Source organism: Doryrhamphus excisus, chromosome 5 (assembly GCF_030265055.1).
Source record: "Doryrhamphus excisus isolate RoL2022-K1 chromosome 5, RoL_Dexc_1.0, whole genome shotgun sequence".
In the NCBI taxonomy this organism is placed as follows: Eukaryota; Metazoa; Chordata; class Actinopteri; order Syngnathiformes; family Syngnathidae; genus Doryrhamphus; species Doryrhamphus excisus.
In genome coordinates, this window is record NC_080470.1 from 8,846,411 (window position 1) to 8,874,373 (window position 27,963).

The 27,963-nt window shown below is 40.8% G+C and overlaps 1 protein-coding gene across 1 annotated transcript; it reads right to left on the reverse strand.

Moving 5' to 3' along the window:
* Nucleotides 1-1,194: 1,194 nt before the first annotated feature.
* On the reverse strand, nucleotides 1,195-27,963 carry acbd6 (acyl-CoA binding domain containing 6). Its single transcript, XM_058073720.1, has 8 exons — nucleotides 27,468-27,963; nucleotides 27,289-27,353; nucleotides 26,540-26,636; nucleotides 24,459-24,535; nucleotides 20,334-20,439; nucleotides 19,062-19,151; nucleotides 3,297-3,327; nucleotides 1,195-1,785 (listed from the first exon to the last, which is right to left on the reverse strand). Exons 1-8 carry the CDS (start codon nucleotides 27,744-27,746, stop codon nucleotides 1,631-1,633), a joined length of 900 nt encoding a protein of 299 aa, XP_057929703.1. The 5' UTR covers nucleotides 27,747-27,963; the 3' UTR covers nucleotides 1,195-1,630.

Here is a 27,963-nt window from a genome sequence, read left to right on the forward strand (position 1 = left end):
TTGAGACTGTTATCTAACACCTCCAATCAGGCCAGATTGACCGTTGAGTTAAACACCATTGATGGCTGACGAGGGTGACACACATGACAGTGTGCAAGAGAGAGGATTAGTTTGTGTATATTGTGTCTTCATCAGGAAGCTGCAGTTAAGAAGTACAATCCAGATTTACTGTATTCTCATCTGTCACTGTGTGGGTGTGTGCGTGTTGTGCTTGAGCGGCTTGACACGAGTAAAGTAGATTTGGACTGGCACCATGTGCTGGTTATCTCCGCAGAACATCTGGATGTCTCTTACATTAACAGGTTAGATGTACGTATAGAATGATCAACACTGATCAACAAATCCAATATTGTGGACGTATGACATCTTTTATGATATCTTACAATATTCATGTTTATATGGGTCTTCAATCTAGTTTTCTTTTGTTTTTTTTTGTGATTATTATGATTGGAGCTTGCAGTGGTGGTTACCTTTAGCTAAATGATATGACGGATCATTATTAAGTCAGACTTTTCTTTAACCATCATCTATTTTCTATGCTGCTTATCCTCATTAGGGTCATGGGTATGCTGGGGCCTATCCCAGCTGTCTTTGAGTGAGAGGCGGGGTACACCCTGGACTGGTCGCCAGCCAATCACAGGGCACTTATAGACAAACAACCATTCACACTCACCACTCACATTCATACCTACGGACAATTTGGAGTCACTAATTGACCTAACATGCATGTTTTTGGAATGTGGATAAGCGTAGAATCTAACCCAAGTCTTCCCAATCTACTGAATCTATCTACACCACTTGACCACTGTGCAACCTTTTTTTTTCAAACTAGTCAGTGTAATTGTTTTCAGATTATATAGTATTTTGGGTTTCAAATAAACAGTTTCAACAGCGTCTTAATAAGATGTCTGTGACATGCTTTGGTCAAAATGCCCCAAGGACACAATAGTGGGTTTTTAGTCTCTGTAAGATTCCAAGTCATGGGTGGAGTAGAATTAGCCATAAAGTCGTATGCATAACTATTTAGGCAATATTATGCTAGTATGTTTATTTTTCAAAATTTCACATGGGCTGCATGCAGGAACTAAATATCTGAATTTGGTCTTGAGCTGAACAATGTTGTATTAAATTGGTTAAGAACTAATGGACAGTACAAATGACAGCGTGAAGTCCATTTTGAAAGATTTAATAGTAATGGATGACAGACAAAGCATTCTATGGAATGTAACATAAGTGAATCATCAGAACATCTGTAAAAATGGACAGAAACGGCTAAAGTTGCGGATGATAAATTGTATATGTCAGTCTTTTGCCTCCTCTAATGATTCCAAATAAATACCAAATACAAAAAAATAATCTTGGTTCCAGGACCATGTCGGCAAACTCTTGCAGGTGATGGAAGTAGAAGACTGTAGTAGGCTGCAGATGCTTTTAAATGAAGAAAAAAAAAACCACGGCAGAGCCAATTAACCTCAAGCATTTGGGAGACATCCCAAATTGAACACAAACTGCTGGGCTTATATAGTTTCTCTCTGGGGGGGAAGTGAGGGATGCTGGGAAGTCTTGGGGTGATGGGTAGACACACGGGGAAGGGGGTTCTGGAGTTGAGGGAAGGTATGGAGTAGGTGCTCTAGCCTTTGGGAGAGGTGTACTGGCGCAGGAGAGAGGAGATGGTGCCAGAAGCGGTGACCTCCTCGGGAAGCGAGCCCTCAATGTCTTTGATGGACGGGTCGGCGCCTGCGTTCAGAAGGAGCTCCACGATGTCGCCAAACTCGCACGCCGATGCTACACAATAAGGAATAAGGAAAAAGGAATAACAAGGTTTAATCGATATGTTTGATAGTAGAAAAACACAATTAACAGAGGTGTTCCTCAGGGCACTTTGCTCAGTCCTCTGATGTTTACATTGCTAACATTTGACTGGATATATTTGTGCTTGTTTGTCATCCGTAGCAGGCTACTTCCTCGTTCACAGGAGTGGACCAACGAGTACTAAACCATACAGCTTAGTTGAAAGTTGGCTCATTAGTGTCTGCTAGTTTAATCCACATGCACTTGTACAGTTCATGAAAAGCCCATCTGCAGGACCACTGCCATCCTCCCCTTGGACCTCTGCTTCCCTCCAACACTTCATGTCTGCCCCCATGGCAATTTGTGCCCCCACTAAAAGGGTCTTTCATCCTCTCAAGAAAAGGGGGGTGAGGTGGGGGACGGACGGGGCGACTTGCACCTTCTTAACCTAGTTAGTGGATCACTGCGTTGTCGATGCACCTCTCGCTCCCAATGGTACCTCGTCGGCCCCCTCCTCTCGCTCTTGCTTCTGAGTGCTCTTCTCTGTCGGTGTCCATCACTTGCTGCTTTTAAACAGCGGACTACGTGCTTGACCACAATCGCTGATGTCAGCAGCAGCGGTGATTGACAGCCAAGACTCTTAACCGGCAGGATGGCGGGGAGTGTACGCTAGATGTGATGATACATCGGAAATGCATATGTGTTCCTGTGCTCAAGTTGTGTGAGGGAGTGACACCAGTGAGCCAGGCAGTAGGAGAGTGTTTTATTTAGCTAGCCAAAGTGGCGCGTGTTGCACGTGGCCGGCATCTCGCTCGGGCCTGGAGCTGTAGAGAGAGGAAAAAAAAAAGCGGCTAGCCCTCAAGGGAGCCATAGAGGAGTAGAACAATTTATGGTGAGCAGTAAACCCTGAATTAATCACTTGCCAGCCGCCGTGGCCCTGTGCAAAGAAAGGTGGGAATGAATTTTCATTCTCTGCTATTTGTCTCTCCTGAGTTCATCGCTTATGTTAATTAGTCATCTTTTCATACACTACCTTCCTCTGTTTGTGAACGAATGTGCCAGTGGGTGATGCAACATGGTCAACACTTCCACCAAACTGCTGAGGAAGGGAGTGTGGCGGCACAGATGGTGCAGTCACACACTCACACAAGCTCAGAAGGACAAGGGAACCGCCCCTCAGGGACATGTGTGTTGGGGCATGAGGGGGTCAGGGGGAGTCTGAGGACCGCTGCTGATTTCCTCGGGGAGGCCTGGCGATTATTACACACACCTACACTCGCTCACAAACGCACACGGAGAACAAAACCAACCAGGAATCAGACCATGCATATACAGAAACCAAAGAAACATGCACTCCATAGAAAGCAATGGGAAAGCCTCATCAGGATGGAAAGCAAGAACAGGAAGTAGCAGGCGACACATTTCTATCAAAACGAATGCATTAAAAAGTAAAAAAAAAAAAAAAGTCAACTAAAGGAGACACTCACAAACAGAAGCCTTCTTACCATAATGTAGCGCCGTTTGTCCTTCATTATCCTGTGAAAGGCAAAGACAATGCTTAACAGACTTACGAGTACGGAATAAATCAGCACTGAGTGATGATAGAAATATTTGCAGCCGCAGGTTTCAATCTTGGCTGGAAAATCACCTGTTAGCATACCAATTAGTCACTACTTGTTGACTGCGGATGGCTTTGTTTTCATTGGCCCATGGGGGGGATTATGACCAGATGAGGTATTGATTTGGGACACGAGTGACTCAAACGTGATCATGATCAGTCTGCCTGCTTTGGTCGCCCTAAAAATACCTCACATTCACATATTTCAACCAGGGATTGACTAAACTGCCAAAATCAGCAAGGGGAATATGAACAATCATGAATGTTTTGAACCCCTATTTGAACCCCTATACCAGTGTCTTATTGTACAGATTCATGCTACGTCACTGTAGAAGATGGATGGACAATTGGGAAAGTTCATGATCAATAAATCACAGGACTTCTTGTTTTGGAAAAAAAAACTGCCCTGTGATTATGATTATGATGATCAATTTCAAAATAAATGCTGCTCTTTAATACAGTTGGAAAGCCACACAATAAAGATAATACTAAGAGACCAATTACCGTATTTTCCGCACCATAATGTCACTGTACGTATTTTACGGCGCAACATAAGCAAAACAGTATCTGAATCGAACAGCCAAGCAATTTCGCCCTCAAACATGTCTGCTTCCCTCTCATCATTGTCAGAGTCAGTCTCGTTGTAAGGTAGCTGTACAGCAATAATACCAGCTTTTTCGGAAAACAGTAAGCCCATGCAGCCACAATCCATTCAACATATCGCTTGGTGCTGCCTCCCAGTCTTAGTAAAGGTGTGTTTGCCGTCTTTCTTCCATCGCTCTCACTCCGCTCGCAACTTCACTTTGAACAACCTGTTTACACCAATGTCCAGCATTTGGCGTTCTTTTATTAATTCTCCTGGAGTAATGGCCAACACCGAATTAATTTGCTTCACTTTTTTACAGTGGGGGAGGGATGGTATAAATGTTGTTTGGCAGCATACCAGTAGCATACCCACCAGACACGTGGCGGAGGTTAAGCGTACATACTATGTATTGTTTATCGCTGCCAGTGTATGTATTACGTCCCTGTGTCAGCGGGAAATGGTAATCGATTATTACGCCCATTCCTGATATCTTCAAAGAAGCCACACTTAGCTAAGTAGTTCTTAGAAAGTCACCACTACTAATGTCTTCTTGTTGTCTGATTGTTTGATACAGCTCTTATGTTGGGATGCCATTTGCACAGGTGTTCCCGATGTTGTTGCCATGAGTGTGGAATTCTGAGATTTTTAAGCCGTTACCTGTTCCATTTTTCTTAAACCTGTATTGAATTAAACATGGAATCTATGTGACCCTGACACGCATCAGTCCAGGGACAACTAAGAGATGAATGAGTGTGAAGGGCCTTGTGTGTTGTGTGTGTGTGAATGGTATAAATGATAGTTTGGGTTAAGAGGTCAATGGTAGAGACATAATTCTTATTAGAAATGTGCCTTGAGGACAGGGATGGAGGTGTGTGTGTGTGTGTGTGTGTGTGTGGATATAATAAGACCCAATCTATGACAGGCATCATCAACAGAAGATTCAGTTCTTAATCACTGCTCCAGCCTGCCTTTGCACCTCGTAATGATGATGAATGGTCAAACTGTTGCCGGCACCCTCAGAACAAGAGGGTTCACGTGATTGGAAGTGGATTAAAAGCCAGCCAGCCTTAGTGACATTTCCCGCTCTGCGGTGGAAATACTTCCAAAAGATTAAAGCTATGACGATGGATTTCCTCATTAGTCTTTTCCACCTTTGGTATTTGAACAGAAACTTTTGCTTTCTCTGTATCTCCCTTCTTTCCTTTAATCCCCCTCTTTCCACTTCCTGCCACCACTTTCTGCTGTCATGACCACATCCACCTTTTCCCTCCTTTCCATTCAGTCACCTCCCACATCATAATCCCTCTGCTTTCATTCCTTCCTTCCTTCACTCCTTCCTTCCTGGCCATTCCTCAGTGAAGAGTGATCCTATTGTTATCCTCTCTCTTCCTCACTCTCTCCGTCTGTCTCAGGGGCAGCACTTCAGGGACCTTCTGATTGGATTAGAGCTTTCTATTCCCTCTGGGTGGATATCAACCACAGATGCAAATCCACCAGTGGGTGGAGAGCGAGCCGTGGTTTGCCCGGAACAACAATAGTCAGCCTGACTGCAGAATCTTAGACTTGTGTTGTGAACATTGGGTGTGTCTCTTTGGTCTAGAACTGTGGTAGAAGGTAATTTAATAGTAGATTAAATACAAAAAAAGCCTTTGTCATCCTGGTGGTTCTGAAATGAACACACAAAATGCCACAGACATCCTCAAAAATACTAAGTAAATTGAATGAAAACGTATACATCGGATTCTAGGTTCTCAAAGTGGGGTATGCAAATTATCATTTAGGGGTAAGGGAATAAAAATGTAAACAGTGTGACTACATTGGTGTCTGAGAGCCTAATCATCTATGCAGCACATCAGAATGTTTCATGTGAACAGCTCGGGGAATACAACACTGTAGAAAGGACACAGACACAAAGTTGTTCATTGTTTTGCTTGCATTATATGAACAAATAAGTATACTTAATAGTTATGTTGAACTTTAAAAGTGGTAAATCTTGAAATGTGTATTTATACAGTGCTGTGACTATCCATTTTCTATGCTGCTTATCCTCACTAGGATCATGGGGCTATGCTGGAGCCTATCCCAGCTGAATTTGGCCGATAGGTGGGGTACAACCTGGACTGGTTGCCAGCTAATCGCAGTCAGAAATCATTAGTATTTTCACACGTACAAATGCTAAATGCCGTTTAAATGTGTTTGAAGTCATTGCACAAAATGAAATCATCTCAACGTGAAGCGATAATGTAACTTAAGATGCCTTCCAAAAGTTTACCAAAAGCTCAGTTTTCAGTGTCCAAATACAAAGATGAAAGGCCAAAACACAGGAAAAACGTGCATTAAAAAACAGCCATTTTGTGGGGGGCTACGAACAATCCAAAAATAGTCCTGCAGTAACACTCTCCACAAACCTAGCAGACAGACATGCTGCACTGATAACTGTTTTGTCATAAAACACAGTTTGTATAGCATCTTAATACTATTCATTGATTTAAAAAACTGCTTGTTCAAGGTTTTTAAAAGGTGTGGCCTTTCTACTAACTACAATGTATTCATGGAACAACCAACTAATTCTCAGAAAGACCTAACTGTGCCCTTGATAAGCCATTAGTCAAGGACCCTTAAATTCAAGCCATTAACCTGAGTCCATTTAGAACAATAGGCGACAAGTGCACCAAAATGTAATGGAATCCCGCTAGGTACATGTGCCATCCATCCATAAAGTTTCATGGTGCAGTGCAGTAGTTTTTATGTCATTTATCTGACTATAAAAAAAATTAATAACTTACTAACGGGGTGAAAACAATACTATTTTACCTTCTGGATTCAGGACCATCTCTTATTTCCATTAAAAAAGCTTTACATTCTAATCTTTTTACTTTCAGTGATGTTTTGTTAATGTTCTGTGCTTATATAATGAACAAATCCAAACTCTTAACAGGACAATTTAGATACAAGATACAAAACTACAAGTGCAATAGTGGGATGCATGTACTACATGCGTATGTGGCAATATATGTTTAGATGTTGTTGTGTATATGTGTGTGTACATGTGAGAGGTCAGTGGCCTATCCTCTCAGCATTCCCTAATGCCCCGGGATCCAGGACCGTGGCTTGATGGAACCACAGGAAATTGGATTGTCTTCCATTTGCTTTGGAAGCAGCCTCGAAAAAGACACCCTCCCCTTAACCCGCCTCCCCCCGGCCCCTGTTCCCATCCTATTATGAAGGCATGTTGCACCAAATCTCTGCTTTCGCATGCCATCCAAAGTTTCTCCTTGCGGTGCAGAAATGCAAGGCTGGGCGTCAGCAGTTCAATAAAGCAGCTGTTTGAACAAAAGCAGCAGAAGAATCGTGGAGCTCCAGTACTGAGCAGTGGATCACATTAATGGGCGGGACCATTATGATTAGGTACAGCATGAATAGCGATTGACCTATTAGGACAATTGAAGTATTGCTGGATAGAAGTCATATGTCAATCTTAACACTAATGAAAAAAACACAGGAGTTCAGAAGAGAAGCAATTAATCCCTTTTTAATCTTACAATTGATAGGAATTAGAATTTATATAAATTAATATACATTGGTACCTCGGGTAACGTCCGCCATCTAAAATTTTTCCTAAAATTTTGCACTGGGCTTGGTTATATATGGAGGGAACAACACTAGGTAAAAGTTATGTTAAATGTTCAGATGTCCATTCATTTGCCATTTCTAATTATTTTTGCTTCATGTTCAATTATTTTGTGTTAAAATATGTGAGTGTTACACTGTATATTCTGTGGGAAAACTGGCCCTGGTTAGAGTCCATTTTGGTTAGAGTTGGACCTTCTGGAATGGATTAAGTACTCCAACCAAGTATATAAAAAGGACACTTTTGCCGTTTATATGACTAGAGTGGAGGAATGTCAGATGAATCAGTCAAAACTGAATAAAAAACATTACCTGTTCTTGAACATTCACCATTTGCAACACACAAAAACACAGTGGCACTGTCACAGATGTCATTCATGGAAAGTGACTGAACTGCTTTCACAATTCTCTGCCGCTTGGACTAAAGAATAGTCCAAATGCTGATCCTAAACTGTTTACAGTGGCATTAACTGGTTGCTTCAAGGGCATAAAACATAACTCAGTTTTGGGAGGGGGGGTACGAATAGAACACAGATATCCTCCTGCAGCCGTGTTTCATTCTGATTGTATGTCTGAGGCAGTGAAGATAAAATTAGTTTTGATTGAAGTTAAGGCTTGTCCTGTCATATTCAGCACCAGTTGTGAATTTTAGGAGGACAATCTTGCAAAATGCTAACATAATGTACAATCTAAGTGAGTAGGTATTTAGTGTGGATAATGTACTTTTTATTGGGCAAAGAACCATATTTGTTAGTCCCTGCACGCTTTACTATGAAGCTTCATAAATACAAATAAATCAATAAATTCGAGCACGACGTGGTGGAGCATTATGCATGAGCAGAAAGTTAGGAGTGTGCTGGCAGAATTGGGAGATGGGTTCTATGATGTCTCTGAAGTAAGAACGTGCAGTGATTGAACCATTGACAATAACCAAATCGGTTTTGCGCTGACTGGTGATGCCTGTCCAGACTGTTGCACCTCAAGGTGACCCGACGCTCAGTGAACAGGACAGTAGATCACTGCTGGATTGTCCAGGTTACACTGTTTTTGCCAAATGCAAACGATCATGGCGGTGTCTTGGTGCAACAGTTTGGGCAGGCATTACCAGTCAGTTTTGCTGATGGCTCAGCCACTGCATGTTCTTACCTCAGAGACATCATAGAACCCATCATCATCCCATTATTCCATAAGATGATAATGCTCCACCAGATCCAGATGCCATCATTTTCACAGCTCAACTTCAGGAAGTCTGAGTGTCTCATATGGTACGGCCAGCAATGTCCCCTGACCTGAACCCCATAGTGCACATTTGGAACCAGCTGTTGGGACTTTGGTATTGTCTAAACTGCTGGGGTAAAAAAAAAAATACTGCACTATTGAAAACTGTGCTTCTTCTCATTCATTAATTATAGTAAATTAATGGAACTATTACTTATTTCGTTAAAATTCAAACTAAATAGGAAAAGCACTCCTGTAAATAACAATATCCCTATTATTGTGAGTAGTGTATTTGTACATATTTGTCAGGAATGGATGGGGAGACCCTTCCACAAAAGGCAACAGAAAATTTACATTATTTGGATTCTGCTTGACACTCTGTGAAACAGTCCTGGAGGAAGATAAGATGTATATAAATTAGAGCAAAAGTTTATATATATATATATATATATATAGTTCAAATATGTAATCAGTTTTTGACCTTCAACTTTTAACTTCCATTCTATCATTATGGATTATCTTTCTCCCCTTCTTCCTTTTTAAAAAAGTTTACACTCTCCCTTTTCTCGTCTCCCCTCCTCCCCTGACAGCAACATTAAACAAGTGGGAAAAAATGGACAAGCAATTATGATTTATGATCAATGCATGCAGCAGCTGCTGACTTTTATAATGACAGTGGCTGGGAGGCAGGGTGTGTGTGGGTTTGTGTGGTGGCTGAATCGATAAGCAACTGGAATCATTGGCATGCAGATTCCAGCAGATCCCATTATGAAGAGCAGGTGCCATTAATCAAAAAGCAGCAAGACGGAGAATATACTGACACTGTTCACTTCACCAAAGGCCCATCTACAACCAGAATGGCAACTGTTGTTCCAAAAACCTGCGGCTTTGTAGACTTTTTAAAGATTTTATGATAAATGACTGCAAAGCGCATAACATACCAAGTACCGAATTTTTGTGAGTTGGATTGATGGCAAAGATTTGTTTCACTCAGGAGAGGGTACCAGTTATGTGCAATGACTGATGACTTGTATTTCTACTTGATTGATGACTGAATGCAACACACACATCAGAATAGCTTTTAAGCAACTATTTCAGCTCATTACATCTACTTGCAGGACTGTCTTCCTGTATAATTATAAGGTGCACCATAAACAAAGGCTAATTGTGAGCCAACTCATTAATTCAAACTGACATTTGAAACATCAAATAACCATTTTAGATGTGATTCTGTACATGTCCACATACTTTCCCCGTTCTTCTTTGTTTTAAGCTGTTTTTATTCTTGTGAATCACTCAAAATATGCAATGAAAAACTTGTATATTGATTCCATAGGCAATTAAAAGATTCTGTTTATGTAAACCTTTGAGATGTTTGTCAGTGTGTATGCACTGGGTAGGCCCCCGTGTTAAAAGGATCTGCGAGGGGGGTGGTCTTAATTGAATCTGGGCATCCTTTCAGGGCAGTGAGAGGTAACCTTGCCACTCAGTGTGTGAGGACTACCACCCTTGGTCAAATTAGCATGACGTCTAACTCGCTGCCCTTCACACTGCCTGTTAGTGTCCTTCAGGAGCTCGGGTGCACCCCCCATAGTTCCACTTGAGCCCCATCGGAAACATCAAATATTGTTTATTGGGCAGTAGGAGTAGCTGGCATCTTTTTATATGCAGAGAAGCTAAAGAACAAGCTTACAATAGTCAATTTTAGTTTATTTTGTCATAAAGAAGAACAAAATTTGCCCCCTTTTGGACTGTAAATCAACATAACGCTCGCCTTTTTCCTATAAGCGTACACCCCTCCCCTCCCTCACATCATCAAGCGTGCCTGTTCCCATGAGACGCCTTAGCCTTCATTAAGGCCATCAGAGAGGAGGATAGGATTGAAACTGAGAATTAACATGGCTGGAGCCCCCCTGCCCCCCATTCCCTATCTGTCCTCCTGCAGCACATCGATGATGTTTAAAAAGAAATATATGAAATAAATAAATACATAAAACGGTGTAATATGAAAATCAATGTCCGAGCGAAAGAGGCGGCTGCGGTGGAGGCAGCGGGAGTAGGGGTGGTGTTGGTGCTGGGGGCTCATAAAGCTGAGTACTGCGGGAAACTGATGGAAGGCAAACACTTTGTTTATTCTCTCTCCTCACCCCCACTTTCCCTCCACCCACCAGCTCTTACTCCCCTCCCTTATCCCTTGTGTGAAGCGGTCGAGGACAGCTTTAATGCTTCTGACAATTTACGTGGACGGTTAAGAACGATGGAAATCAAATAGTAGAGTGTAGGCAAGGCCCAGTGAGTGGCCAATAAGAAAGAAACAAGAGCTGATGAAGGCAAAGACGGCCGTTACCTGCTGGAAGGCCTCTTTGGACAACAGCATTACTGTCAAGTCATGGACTTTTGATCACTCGCATTACACATTTATAACTGTGTGAATGCCTGACACTGCTACAGCTCTCATTTCATCAAGTCAAGTGGTGTGGTGACAGCTTAATATGAATCTTAGTAGACTATTTTGCCGTTTGACTCATAAAAATGTGGTGGATAAGCTGTTTGAAAACAGTGCTTGTTAAAGAACAATGGGCAGGAAATGTGGACTAGTTTAAGTCGCAGTAATGACATTTCGTTTATTTTGTTCCACAGCGCCACCCCAAGTTGGAATGTGTAATTTACTTTAGTTGGTGTTACTGTGGTGACTAATATGTTTTTGACAATGGCATCTCTGTGTGGAGTTTTCCCCAAAACTATGCATGTTAGATTAATTGTCCGTAGGTATGAATGTGAGTGTGAATGGTTGTTTGTCTATGTGTGCCCTGTGATTGGCTGGCGACCAGTCCAGGGTGTACCTTGACAGCTAGGATAGGCTCCAGCATGCTGTATATTCATACGCCGAGTCATTTTCAACATACAGTCGTATATTGCCGTATATTAATTGGTTCCCGAACACAAATAATGCATGATGATGCACAGAAAAGTGAAAGAAATGTGTTGTTTGACATAAGGATTATGAATGATGGCCAAAATTCCAAAAAAGTGCAGTTCCCCTTAAAGTCAGCTATGAATGAAGACTCTGACATGACATAGTGATAAAAGGTTCTCCTCTCAGTGTGTGTGGCAGTGGTATGTTTTTGGCTTCTTGCGTTGCCCTCCTTCACTATCATCTGGTCTCTTAGCATGGGTGCTATTATCTGCTGCATGGCTCTTACTTAGATTTTTTACAAATATGGCATGCTGCAATGACTCTTTCCACCCTTTGTGTGGCTTGTGGAATCCAATACTTGTCTTAGTTGTAGTGTCTCACACCTACAGTAGGTCCGCATCATTTAGCCATGACTGTGCTCAATCTGCATCTGAAACTGCTTTAAATCGCTGATCATCGAGTCTCTATCGACAGTTGATGCACTACACTGCTGATGGCGATACAACTTAATGTCAAAAAATGAAAACTATCCTTTTAAGCTTCCATCACTGTTTGATCCTGATCCTGATCATGGATGTTGGTCTCAAACAGATCAACTTCATGCCACATGAATACTTTACAGTACAGCTTAGGTAACTTTACTGTCACCAGGTTTACAGATCTGCTTGACTGTGTACTCACGTGGCTCTGCCACGGTGAATTCCGCTTGCCCTTGCAGAGATTAATGTTGTCCTTATAATCCACAGTTTTTATAATGTCCACCTCCATCTCCTCAATCGGTATCTCCTCCTCAATTTCCTCTTCTGCTAATTCTGAGAGATTAGTCTCCTTTTTTCCTAGATGTTCACAACTCGGGACATCCTTGACTTATGCCAAATGTATATATACTATTATTTGTGCAACAATACATATGAAGCCCATTCACTCCAACACTTCTTTCTGGCCTGCTTAAGTGTTTCAGGATGGTTGCAACACAGTAGAAACAGCCCAAAGGAAAAAAAAAACATCTTGCAGACATTATCGCATGCATCAGAGGCAATAAAGCCATAAAGTTATAGCAGAGGAAATTCTGCAGGCAGACAAACTTGTAAAGACTGTCATTGGGTCTATTATAAAGAGGCAGGCAGAGGAAATCCAGTTTAATATCTGTGAAGTAACCTACAGCAGAGTCCTGTAATAATCGGTCATACAGTATGAAAAAGAAAGTCGTGCAGAAATATGTTGCTTTACACTGCATAGCCAATGTGTCCATGTCTTCTCCATTTTTAATCCCTTCTTATTATCCCATTACTGTGCAGCTAGAGTAGAGGTTGCATGCGCATGCACAATTATGACAAATTCTATAGGATATTTGTTATGACGGGGTAGACCGAACCATTTGTTATAGATGGCAAAGCTGGGAAAAGGGAGCCAACCTGTAACTAAGCCTCCAACATTGAATTTCAGTCAGCCAAGAACCTCCCTCCAAGTATAAGACGAAATAAAACAGTAATTTTGAGACATGAGTATATATAAGTGCTAATTCTTCACTAAGCATGTGTATGGGATTTATTTGATACCTTTACAAGGGACTAGAAATTTGGGTTGGCTGATATTTGTTTTTATATACTAATATAGAGTCTTCCAGTTATAAGAAAATGACTTATACCGGTATAAATGATCAATGTTAACATGCTGAGTTGTGTGGCGTAGCGGACTTTGATACATAAGATGAATGAAATGCTGTCATCGTGAGGAGGAGGAAACTTTGTATGGGAAAATATTTACTCGGCGGACCGCTCTCACTATAAACACTAAACCGCCTCCTCCCGAACTAAAACTAAAAAGGTTGAAATGGCGATAAACACCGGTCATTGGCGGAACTTCAGAGCGTGAATGGAAGCTAGTGGGATTAGCTTAATTTAGCATGCTAGTGTGGTTGTGTGCATCTGAGTATATTTTCACCGCTTTAATGTAATGGCCATTTCACAATGCTGGATGACAATGTGCAGGTTCTGAGTGAAGAACAAAAGCACATTTATTCTTGTACCCAACTCGTACACACTTTCTCAACACACAGAAGACATACTACTTGCCTTCAAAATAAAAGCGTTGTTTGCAAACACAGCCATTATTGTCTAAAACCAAAATAAAATGGTTGCTAAAAATGTGAGGGTGTACTATAATTTGTCATTTTAATAATAGTAGAAATTAATTACTGGCGGTCATGGTTGGAACAGCTCCTTGTGTTGATTTCAATTTACTCTTGATGTCGGTGAGATTATGATGTTGGTCTAAAATGGAGTTCATCAGGTCTCTATTCAGTATGTAGGTTTTGTTATTCATTCATATTACTGATATCATTAGGAAATATAAATACCTGGAGCAGTAAAAAGATCTGTTACATTTGTCACATTTTGACACCACTGACAAATAAATCTAAAGCCCCTTCAATGAATCCATAAAGACACAGTGTAATCCAGTACCAGTACCCAGGGCGCAGTTACCATCATGTCGACTGTTATTTTGTGTTGCACAGCAGCCAATTGCGAGCCGGTCCAGTCAGATATTTATTACTATCGATCTAGCCGATCCCGGCAGGAGACTTTTGTTCTGTCGGCTGGAGGCTCTGACCTCAATTAAGTTATGAATTTCTATCTGATAGACCAGGAGCACTTGGGTCCTGCTGCGATTGTGCTACCACGCTGGATTAATTAGAATTAGCAGCGCTGCGAGTCGCACTCTCTGCCTCATGGATCATGTTGTTGTTTTTATACAAAGTGGCGGGGTGGGGTGGGGGGGCAAGGGTATGCTGGTGGTTGGGGGTGTAGTGTAGTGATGTGGAGAGCAGAGACAATCGTCTATGAGCATGTGACCCTTCCCCGGTAACATCTTCTGCTGTGGCATGAACAATGTGTCCTTCCTGGCACTGTGTTTGCGTAGAGTTAACCTATGCTTTGTCGGGTTAATCCCAACTTTCCCTCCACGCCTCCGCTACTTACTTGCACTAATCATGCTCTAAGTCCCACATTGTGTAAATACAATCTACACTCTCGTCCCGACTGTTGTTGTAGTCTGCAGCACCTCCTGACTCAAGTTCCCATGAATAAATACAAGTTTCCATGGCAACAGTCTGGCTTTTTGGGATGTTTTGGTGGATGCCTTGGGATTTGCACCTGAAAACAAAAGTTGTGTACATGCAGAGTGACTGAGCAGTGGATGAGAAAGTGACCACACAGGCACACACCAGGGTGTCAAATATCACTGACCACTAAAGTGTTAAGTGTGTCGATAAAAAAAAAAAAAGTGTGTTGATAATGATTGGGAGCTAATTCTGTTCTACGAAGAAGATTAGTTATGTTCTCATTCACATTTAGTCGTTTTGTCTGCCTGTTGCTTTACACAAAACATAGAGGGGTAATTTTCACAAGATCTAAAAGGGCTACAAGGGCTAAAAACAGATTCAATTTAGAGGCAGATCCATCCAGTGTTGCATTTACTTCTACTATCTTAAAATGGAACAATCCAGTTTTTATTTTTTGCATGAATGGAGTTTTGCTTTTTAAATGATCCCAATTGAGACTGAACTGAAGACACTGCAATTTGCATCATTTATGAACCTAACAACATGTCTTGACGTAGGTCTCTTATTTTGAATACTTAGATACAGTACATGCAGTATATTGCAAATTTGAATTATGCTCAAACAGACTGAATGTGGAGTACTGCACGGACTACTACGAGACTACATGTATATGTCTTCCATTTTACAGTGTTTCTATGGGAATGGTTTTTAAGTTTGTGTTGTCTGTCTCCAAAACGACATTGTTGTGTAAAATTTTTCTTGTAATTAGAAAAAAAACCTGCTTCAAAATCCTGCTTCAGATTTTCAAGCAATTGCAACCTCAGATCATCTACTTTTAGTTACAATGGTACCTCGGTTAACGTCTGCCACAGTTAGCACGTTTTTGTTAATATCCAAATTTTTCAGCTACAGTGTCTGGGATCATGTGCCCAGTATGAAATCTCATGATACTTGCTCATGATCGTTCAATGCAATGTGAGCTGTGGTGACCATTTTCTTTTTTTCTGCGGAAATTTCAAGACTGTATTTTTTAGATTTTAAAGGTCTGCCTTGGTTCGGAACTTGTATATTCCATCACTTCCTGTTTTTGTTGCCATGTCCCACATAACACACGCATGCACAGAGGATATGTTTGTTTTCAAAATGTATTTATTAACCTTAACATTCATTGCATAGTCTATAAAAATTAGTCAAAGTTGTCGGGCACTTCTCCCAGACGAGGGTAGTATCTGTGAGTGCTCGTCAATAGTGTTATTCTGGTAGAACAACATTTTCTTACAAACTTTAACATTGAATTGTGACAAATTGCATTTGAAACACTTGCGTTTGTTCAATCGGTTCTTTGAAACAACTATTGGTAACTTCTGGTAGGTGGTAGTTCTGTTTTTGGTTGAAAAAAAGTATTTTGGAAGCAAACTATGACAGTTTTACTTTTACTTACGATGTAGCTACTATATAATAGTGAATATTTTACACTGTAGGAAAAAAAACAATCTATAATGGAAACATGAGTGTTCAGGTTTGTCAAATTGTACATTCTAACAAAAGCTAATTACTGATGGAATTGATAGTCTGATCTGTTTTCATATGATCTGATGGAATGCCATAGAAGAACTTAAGCCTCTGCCTGATTAAGACTCTTAAATACATATTAGCACACAATGTTTAAGTCTAGTTGTTAAGCTGTAATTTCCATGATTACATTACATGAAATGAGGCTCTATTCCCCCCAGTTTGTGCTGTGTGCCCCACTTTCACTAGGCCAGTGGCCAAACTGCGAGGATGGGGTGTGTGATGATCTACAGTTGGCAGGTGGCAGAGTTTTGATCTGTGTATTCAAACTCACACACCCACACGCACACCAATATATTGTGTCCTTCTACCCCCAGCTTGATCCAGGATTAAGTGTCAAACGAGCCTTTAATGCAGGTTACCAGGGTTTGGGAACAATTCACTAAAACAATCAGTTGATTAATTTCAAACGATTTCCCTCGTCAGCCAGGCAAATAATACTTTTTGTTAACTCCAAAGCTCCCCTCCCACCTTTTTAATCAACAAATTAAACATAAATCATGTTTGGTCTTTATTTACTGGTTGCTCTGCAGTTGGTGGAGGTCAAGAGAGATTACTGGTCTGCCATTTCTCTTGTAAACATACAACCTTTTTTGTTGCTGTCACATACTTGGGCCACAAAAAACAGATTTTCATGACCTCTTCTCTGATTAAAAAGAAAAGAAAAAAAAATGATCCAGTTCTCAGAAAGACATCGTTTTACATGCTTTAAATAATGAGCTGAGTTGGGATTGTGACAATCCCAAATGGTATGATTTTGACAAGTGTTGTTTTCCCTCAACCACCTCATAAATCTGATACCAACAATGCTTCTTTTCTAATTTACTTTACTCTACTTTACTTATTTTGTGCTCACACCGCAATGTAACCCCCTAGACATTCATTCATTCCAATACAAAACTGAATAGGAAAACAAAATTTAAAATGTCATAACAATTTAAAAATGATTTTTGTCCATATTTGGAACGTTAAAAATGTGTGCTGATATTGTACATTATTTTCTGGATATTTCTAACAACGTTGTCTTCTGACGACAACTATCGTTACATTGGCACATGATCCACAATTCAAATAACAGTAAAACCAGCAAACCTGAACAGAAAACGCCTACAAAACCGCCACCCTCAACTGCATTTATTTAGACATTGTTGTATACCGTCAGTGAAATGATTGTAGTTGGCCCACAGTTAAGCCTTTATGAACCATTCTGAATAAATCCTCCATCCCCTCCTCCCCACATCATGGAAAACAAAAGGTCCACGTATGGCCACAAAAGGGAAAGTCATTTGTGAAATGTCCTGATTATGTGGCTTGTGCAACGTAAAACAATTTGCCTGATTACTTCCAATTGATTTGGCCTTACAGTTAAAGCCTCACCAACCTGGTGCTGTGTCGTGCCTTCAGCGTAGACAGAACTAATTTCTCCGATGTGCAGCTGAGCCAGCTTACGGCCCAGAGCTAAAGCCTCCTGAATGCTGCTAAACCTTGGGGAGGCTGAACGCTGCGCTAGCGACCGTCCGACTCTTTGTGATGAAGCTCTGGAGGATTTGTCTGTGGCTCAAAGTGAATTAAAGGTGACCTTCTGGCAGGGGTTGGAGAGAGGAAGAGAAGAGCAAAAGGGACCCTGAACGTGACAGAATATAACTTATGGTTACCTTGTGTGCACAGGTAACAGCTCCTAGCCCCGTTCTTGGGCAATTTATTATCAGGAATTTGTTCTGTGTTGTGTGGTAAGCTGCGTCTTAAAACAATGGTAAAAACAACAAAACGGAAGCAAAGTTATTTTAAGGTAAATTTATGGGTATAATTTCCTTAACAAGGCTGCACGGTGAAAAAGTGATTAGTGCGCAGGCCATCTCTGTGTGGAGTTTTCATGTTCTCCCCGTGCATGCGGGGGTTTTCTTCCTCCCACATTCCAAAAACATGCTAGGTTAATTGGCGACTCCAAATTGTCCATAGGTATGAATGTGAGTGTGAATGGTTGTTTGTCTATATGTGCCCTGTGATTGGCTGGCAACCAGTCCAGGGTGTACCCGAAGACAGCTGGGATAGGATCAAGCACCCCCGTGACACTCGTGAGGATAAGCGGTAGAAAATGAATGAATTTCCTTAACGAGTGATAAAGGACATTTCTTCAAATGCCAATCACCAGTTTGAAGTAACATTCAGTTTTGTTCATCAACCTCTTGTGAAAGCCGAATATCCCTCAGAATTGGTTCTTAAATGGTTTGGCTGCGGGTGCACCATCATCACCCTGCATTTTGAATGTAAACTTGCCAAACATCTTATTCCCCATGATTTATTTTCCCCATTTTTGTACGTATCCAGCACGTATGTCGGGATGCAACTCCCCCTTTAAGTACACACTAGATGTCCTTCCCCTCCTGCTCAAGCTTGAGGTTCACAACGCACCAGTTGAGAATCACTGCCTTAGAGAAGTTGTAGTTCACAAAATGTATTTTTAACTCCTTAAAATAAAATTTGAGACAAATGTCCTTCATATCGAACCTCATACTAAATAGATACTGTTGACCTCCAAGAGAAGTAGGAATAAAGCTCAACAGGCTTATATTCATTTATTTACATTTTGGTTCAATTACATGTACTTTAAAATCTACTTTAGAGTGTTGCGGTAATTTGATCTGCACAGGACAAGTCTGCCTACCTGGCCGTTGATGTCAGCTTTGTGTTGCAAGAGAACAGAAACCAGCTCCTTGTGGCCTCTGTCGCAGGCCCAGTGCAGGAGAGCTCGGCCCTGCAAACACACAATTAGACGTTAAAACTCTGCCAATAATTTTGCAAGTTAATACACATGAATCAGTCTCTTCACTTTCTACACAAATTATTCACTAATTTGGACTCTAGTTGAGGTCTAGGAAGAGAATGAAGCCGGCAACAAGTTTGTAAGCTTAATTGATCTGTGTGTGTATGCACATGAGTGTGTGTGCATAGTGTGATCATAGATCAGCAGCCTTCTACGCTGTATCTTGTTAACACACACACACACACACACGGTGGCCTCTCCTTTGCTTGGAGAACAAGTTCATTTTTCAGTGAGAGGCAATTAGGTAAAACAAACTCCAAGTCCAATTCTGCTTAAATCATATTGATCACCATGGCTGCATGTTTGAATGGATATGTATTGAAACGGGCCAGAATGCTAATAAGCTTGGCCCGGTCCCCTCAAGCTCTCCTCCAGGTGTGTGGCTGCTTCTTACATCCTCACTATAAACATGGTTAAATGGGACATTGAATGATCTACTATTGTTATGCTTTAAATGCATGATTAATTTAAGTTTGAGTGATTAGCTACATGAAAAGATTCCTTTCAAGGGGACTTACAAAGAGTTACAAATTATACACAAAATGGCATGACTCTGACATTGAAAAATGTATTTGTGCATGTTTTTTACCCTCTACAATAATAATGTATAATGTTCAAAATGTATTACTATGATGGCCCCCTCAGTATTAAATTGCTATTTGTAATTAATATGAAATAACCTTTTTAAAAAAGCAATTAATGAGTAATTTGCAAGATCATTAAGATGACAAGATGAAACCTGGGGGAAGTGGACATTTGTCCTCATGATACTAGACCATCCAGATTAAGAGTCTTGGGCTCCAATTAAACTGTGTGCTTATGTGAAATTTCACCACTGCTCTCTACTGTTAAGTAGCAGTACTGCAGCTCAGCAGCTCAGCTCAGTTGTCTCCTTTGGACTAAACTGGTGGTCCTCAACTGGTTTGGCTGGGTCATGACCCGTCATTTGAAAATAGGAATCAAAGATTATCGGGGTAGCAAAGAAATAATTAATTTTCTTTTTGTTTTAGTACAGATCATTTATGTGTATTGCATGTGAATTCATATGCATGATATGTGGACCTGGTCAGGGTCAGTGTGTCACTTTACTCATTGGCATGGGATTTTTGTTACCTCTTCGTCTTTGGTGTTGACGTCCACTTTCTGGGAACTGATGGCGTTGGTAATGTGCTCTATGTTGTTTTCTCTGCAGTAATCAAATATGTTCTTATCTTCTTCTCTGAGAAAGGCACAGAAAGACAAAGCTCTAGAATGGGTTGCCAGTTAAATTACTTTTCTTGGGTGTGAGAAATGTCACTTTTTGCCGTTGTCTGTAAGGGATGTGCACTATAATTGATTTTTTGATCGGTTATTGCGTCAAACTATTATTATTGAAGTACAAGGGAGTGCTATACCTGGCTAAAGCTATAAGACACAAAATGGGGATTCAGGAGTACAGAACATTCACAGAGATGTTCTTACATTTCATTTCAAACAATATTTAAACAAAAACTATGGATTTACTTTTTTGTGTGGTAATTTTCATACCGTAAATGCTAAAAATTTGGATTTGATTTCAGAAAAACAAAAATACTATATTAGGATAAAAAAAGTTGACGTAAATATCGAAACATGTACTTGTCTCATTGGATAACCCATTATTTGCAACAATCAAATGCACACAGACGGATAACACAACCTGTCTGATTCATGCAGAGGCAACACCCACGTGTGTCACATCCCTTGGGAACACTGACGTACAACCAGCAATCCCACACACACACACACACACACACACACACACTTAAGAGGCACCGTTCCACCTCTGATTCTATCTTTGCATCTCTAATCACCTCGTGGCATTGGGGACAACCGTGAGTGCTGCTGATGGTGGGGGGAGAAGGGGTGAAATCTCATTTAGAGCTTTACGCCTTCCCCTCCCTTCTACTCATTCTGACCATTCAGATTAATTGAATTTAGCGCTCTATTGTCTGACAGACAGCCCACACACCCGCTGCTGTACGTCGGCCATCCCCAAGGCCAAAAAACCCATAACCCCTACCCCACACCAGTCAGCCTTGTTCTTTTTTGTATTCTGCCTACCTGAACCATATATGGTTCACATAGCAGCCACCTGAAGACACAACATGGACATAGGCCTTCATAATAGGCCATAATTTGTCATAAAACACTGACATTAAAGTTGCTGTATGTCACGGATGGGCAGCTACCGAGAGGACGCTAAGTTTTGAACGTGCTGAAACCATTATATCCCACGCTCTTTCCTGCTTAGAGCAATTAAACAGGCGGTCGTCAACTGTAAATGACAAGTGGCAACCCAAAATGCTGGAACATTTCAAACTAGATTTTCCAATTATAATTATATTTCATGAAAAGATAACACTGTGTACCAGGACAAAAACAAGTTTTAACCACAAACTAAAAACTATTTGTGTCTCCAAAGGTTTTCAGTAAAGTTATCCCTCATTTACAGTAGTGAACTGGTTTTGTGAAGTGGGAGTCCTTCTTATAAATTTAATATTTTAATTAAATAATGAATACAACCATTTACCACAATCCAAGTGTACGTACTAATCAATAAGCCTCCAGATCTAGGCAGCTAATTGTTCTGGAAAAAACGTAATCAATCAAATAATGAAATCAATCAGTATTTTTTTTTTAAAGCATGTAGCTCTGTCCTTCTCAGGACTCAGACTACCGGGATTTGGATTTATTTTGTAACTGCCAATTTTAAAAACAGCAAGTTGAACCGCATATCACTTTGTTTACTAAGAATTATATGGTAAATTGTGTTTCCATAATTGCAGACATCGTTTGATCGACAGAACAATAATTGTATTTAAAATAGTGACAGGAAGAGTCCATTAAAAAGGAGTTTTTGGTTTTAGCAATGCGTTTTTCACTTACTCCCCAACTCTCCCCCTCTGCTTTCTGCCCATCAGGCTGTGATGAATCATGAATAACTCATTACACTTTTTATTACCGCCATGTTATGTATGAGCTCACCCATTTACATATTCCTGATTACAGCCATGATGTATATTCATGACTTTCCAAGAGTGGACACGCCCACTCCCTTCCTTTGCCCGATGGCCACTGTGACCCTGAGTGTCCCTGATGTGTGGCTGCCATCCGTTTCCCCCGGCAACTAATCAATAGGGCAGCTCATTCGTCTTTTGTCAATGGTCAGGCAGGGTCGGCCCATGCACACTTTCATATAATGTATCCCAAAGTTAAAATAAAGTTTCTTATGCGAGTGCGATAGTCTATAATCTACTATATAATACTGTAATCAAACACACACAGAACAGGTGATTCATGTGGCTCCTGTCAGAAGTATGACATCAACAGTGCAGCAATGCATCCTGGGAAGGTCACCAGCTACTCTGTAATCAAAACAGCTGCTTGTGTGTTGATCCAGTCTGACGTACTGGTAAATAGTACGTCCTTCATCCATCAGACCCAACTGGTTACAACGGTGGAACAGACACATCGAGGTGCGCGCACACACACCATAAAAAAATCCGTCTGATGGTCCAGGCAACAAAACATCCAGTGCTAGTTTGTTGAGAGGGTTACAAATGTGGTGTTTTCAAACGTGCCGTCCAAAGTCTCTTCAATCACACCCTGATCTGTTCAGTAACATAGGGTTATTGCAAATCAATGCTACTTTTATCAATACACACGAACACATACACCACTCACGGTGAGATGAGGGGCAATCAATGCAATTAACTCTGACAGGTGTGTACCTGTTTAATATTGAAGTGTGTGTGTGTGAAGCAATAGCAAATTGGAATGCAGCAGAGCAGTGATTGTGACAGTTCCGGCAAGTTCTGCATGGATTCTAATGCAATCGCAAAGACGCGAGCAGTGTGTTTACGTTGGAGCTAGGGGGCATGGTTATTACCTCCGAAGGGGGGAGTCATTTCGGGAATATGCCGGTGCCCCTGCTGTGTCCAGCATGCCTTCATCACCCCCCCAACACTCCTTACTTCAATCCTAAAGTAATTAAAACGGGAGACTTTGGTTGCTGCCACTAAAGACTGTGCACACTAATTATGAAGAGAAACCTGGAGTATTCTCACATCTCATTTCCATCGGTAAAAAAGTCTTTTTTTTTTCTAATTGAAGGGAAGATGAGGTTTTTAAGCTTGAGTAAGTCTGCCAGGCAAACGGAAATAGGAGACAAATATTTTAAATGGAATATATTCCATTTACATAAATCAGGAGTGTATGTTCCGCTCTGTTGAATGTAATCAAAAACAGCATGAGGACTGGTGGTTAACAACGGCAGGCTATACAGGACCAACACGACCTAAGCACTGCGGGATCCGTCTCACAACCCTCCTGACTTTTCTTGTCAAAGAACTGAAGGTAAATAGCGTGTGATATGTATATAACACACATACAGTTGTCCCCACTTTATCGCGGTTATTTGGTTCCAGATCCAACCGTAATAAGTGACTTACCACAAAATGGAAAAAGTATTAATAAATTGAACATTTTCATAGTTAAGAGAATAGAATATGTTTATGACCTAAATACAGTTGTTAGCAGAATCATAGCCCTGTAGACATTAAATAACACCCCTACAGTTACCATTACCTAATATAATAGACATGATAAGCAATAACACATAACATATGTTAGCAATGGCAATGTTCCTTGTTGTCGAACTATCTCAAACATAATGTGGGTCGGCATTAAAAAAAAAATCTGCACCAGTCTATCATACATTCTCAAGACAATGTTTGTCGCTCGCTTAATATACAGGGAAGTCAGTCCGACATGCATTTGGTATGCATGTACATCTGAAAAATAATGAACACTGCTGCACTATTGCTTTCGTGTTGCACACCACATTACGCAACTCCTATGTGCAGGTTTGAAACTGAGTGGGAAAGAAGAACAAAGAACCACAAAAACATACCCACTTCCACCCGGAATGGGAGGTGAACTTGTTTTTCACTCTGCCTACATGTCTACTCCATTTAGTGCAAGTTAAGGTAATGTAATGTAAGGCAATGTCTCATCAATGTAACATTACTGATGTACAGTGACCGGTGTACAATACTACTTGCCTTTCATTATTTATTTATTTTTTACCATACTATTGGCCAACCCACAAATCAGCAATCACTTATTAAATTATTTTTGAGAAAACGCAAAAAAGCGATGTGCAAAGTGGTGGGCGCCAACTTTACTGTAGTTTTTGTGCATTTGTGATGGTAATACCTGATTGTCTCCTCTTGGTACAATGAGCTGACTGTTGCGCCACTGAACCCTGTTCTCCTCTCTGCTCCTCGGCTATACTGTCACAAACAGAACACAAACATTATTCACCATAGACGGATAGTAAAAGGAAAATCACTTTGTATAAGCTAGGATTGTACTGAATAGATGTGTTATGCACTAATTACACCAAGTTGTTTGTTAGTCAATCAAAGCACATTACATATTGACTGGATTTCCACATAACTTTGTAGCAGTGCGGGACATGAACGTTGTAATTTTTCAACAAATTTAGTGAATAATGCATCGTTTTAATGACAAAATGTAGGCATGTGCAGGAGGTGGGTACAATTTGGTTCCAGTCAGATGGGATTGTTTGGGCCTGTGGAGGTCTGTGCTCATTCTATTTCTCTAATGGAATTCCTCATTAGATTCCTTTTTTTTCTTCTTCAAACCCCAGCCTATTCTTCAGCAACTAAACTTGACTTACAAAAGCAAGTCACACAAATCTGATTTCAAAGAAATGGGGGAGCAACACGACAAGTGCAACAACTGTGTGTGGGCTTTTGGGAGAAACTAATTTACTTGTGAAACAGAATATTCGCTGATGCACCGTCCCCGCTCCACTGCAATGTAATCTAATATAAAGCCAGTGTCTGCTTAACAATTGACGCAGGAACAAAGGTCGACTTCTGCCTATTATTCTCTACCGTTTCGCTGTCTATACGCTGCTACTTATTTAACGATGCCTCCAAAATAACGGGCATGCTGCGGTAATACAATCAACTTCTTTTCAGGTTTGTGCACTGAGCTGCCTCCCCAGTATTGTCCATAGTGGTGAGGCGGAGTCAGCAAGTATTGCCCACTTTCCCCTTTGCCCTTAAGAGTAAAGAATGTGTCAAGTGTATGAGAGTGAAGTAATTAAAGTGACCTAAATTAGCAATAAGAGCAAACAATAAGTGGTGGGTTCAAGACCATATGGATTGGAAACAGAGTTTAAAAAATAAAATCTGCGATTAACAGAGTAGGAAATCACAGCCTTTAAGATTTGCTTTTTTTTGCCTTGAATATTCATTTTGACGACAACTAGTAAATATTAATAACAATCAAGAAAAAACTGAATGAAAAGTCCGTCTCAACATTTTTCAGTTTTTTAATCTGAATTTAGTAAGGTTTTTTTTCTGTATTTTTATTATTTGTTGTGTTTTAGTAAGTGTATTTCAAGTAAGTAATTTATTGCAAACAACCATTAAGCTGAAGTCCTTTCTTTTGCTGGTAAGAAATCAGGAACTCCAACCACTTCTGCCTGATGGTGGCTTCTTTGGGAATTTAAACAAATGTGGTGTTCCCTTTAGTGGCATTGCTTGCAAGTAAAGAGCTAGATTGGCTGGCAACCAGTCCAGAGTGTACCCCGCCTCTCGCCTGAAGACAGCTGTGATAGGCTCCAGCACCCCCCGCGACCCTCGTAAGAATAAGCGGTAGAAAATGAATGAATGATTTTTTGCTGCATAGTCCTGTCACTTATGTTCTTCATTGCTTTGACACATTACTTACATCACCATACACTTCAAAGTGATAAGAGTTCCAATATGGAGCACAAAGTGCAGAGTTGTTATTGTGACTTAAAGGATCAGCAGCTGCACCAAATGGCAGCCTCACTAGGCAACACAACTCCCCTGACATAACAGCACATCTCCAGATTCTTCATGTTACAAAAAAAAACCCACCTAACGACAGCTTTCATACCTCTATCCTGTAATGATACTGCCATCTAATGGAAATAGAAGGGTAGTACATAAAGCGTCAATTATATTGCTAGCTTCTTATGTTCATGAAGAAATAACATTAGTGATAAAGCATCAGGTCCTGATTGGTAAGATTTGACAGCAATTTTATATTTACATTGCCATGTAAGAAAACTAATATAGTTAAGGTAATTTTTCCACCATATTGTTCAATTGGATCACTTTGATTTGCAGCTCAGCAAAACAGAAATGACCCTAAAAACAGCAAATATGGTTACTTGTACTTATCATCATATTATCAGTGGGTAATAACACTCTATTGTGGGTCATGATTATTACCCTCTGTTTGCCTTCAGGGTCTAACACGTTCACACAGGAAATGTATTCGTGCATTGCTTGCTCTGCCTCCATGTCCCCAAGCTGCTTCCAGGCTTGCCTGAAATGAAATTAACATGCACATTATAATCATTGCTCATAATTGTTCATCAGTTAATGTAGTAGCCCATTAAGTAACAATTTCAGATGTTTTGAGAAAATCTTCCTTTTAGATATTGTGAAAAAACACATGATAGGTTTACGACTGCATGTCAGTCTCACAGCCAGGAAGCAATAAGTTTGAATCTCTGTTTTACCCATGCTTGTCTGAACTTTCTCTGAGTATGCCGGCTTACTCTCACATACGCAAAACATGCATATTAGGTTAAGTCAGTGCTTCTCAAATAGTGGCGGTAAGGAGTCCTTTCAATATTAGTGCAGACCTGCCAACATGTACAAACACAGAAAATAATTTAGACCCTCTGGGATAAGTGGAGACTATAAAATGTCCCTAAAGGTGTTAATGCGAGTGTCATTATTTGTATGTGCCCTGTGATTGACTATAGATATATAGATACAACAGCGACCATAATGAGGTCAAGCTGCATAGAAAATTGACGGATGGGTGGATGGATGTTTAAGTTTTTATTACAAATGCTCAACAGAATCGCACATAAGAAGGTAATTCTTTGACAGCAGAGGCGGCCGTTTTCCTCATTCGATTCAGAGAGGAAGATAGATGGATGAGGGACAGGGACAAGAAGATTACATACCATTTCCTCTGACCTTCGAAGTCGAAAAATCCTGGCTTTGGTGTATTACACTTCCCCACTTTGACCTACAAAAACAACAATTGTTGTTCACTTGTTAACTCAGCAATGAGACATAATTAATTGACAGTATTTTGTCCCGACATGGTGCTAATAAACTAGGACTAGAACACAATACTCACCTGTTTGTACCGCGCATACAGATAGAGTAGCTGGTCCCTGCTGGCTGTTTGGACCAGATCTGCAACACGGTCGGCAGCAGATTCGAACTCCCGCACCAACTCATCGCCCTCCAGGCGGTCGCCACTCTCCATGCCGCAGCAGTCAAATTTACACAAACCCAAGTCCGAGTCGGAGTCCGATCCTGCTCCACCGAGGGGCTCCCCAGTGTCAGGCCGGGCCGGATCTGTACCTGAACCTGTCGCAGTGTCTGGAGAGGAAGACGGCGACCTGGAAGCCATTGTTTTCCTTGGGTGGGAAGTTAGAAACGATATTGGGAGTAGATTTCAAGGACAGTGGTAAAATATTAACACAGTGTATCGATATAATCACTATTTGTGAAACGTCTCCGTTGTTGTGTAGTTTAAATGCCGTCAATGCTAAGAATCTTTGCCAATCGCATTCATTTCCGTGTTAGGTCCGTTATCTGTACGACAAACGCATGCCACGGTTTCAAAC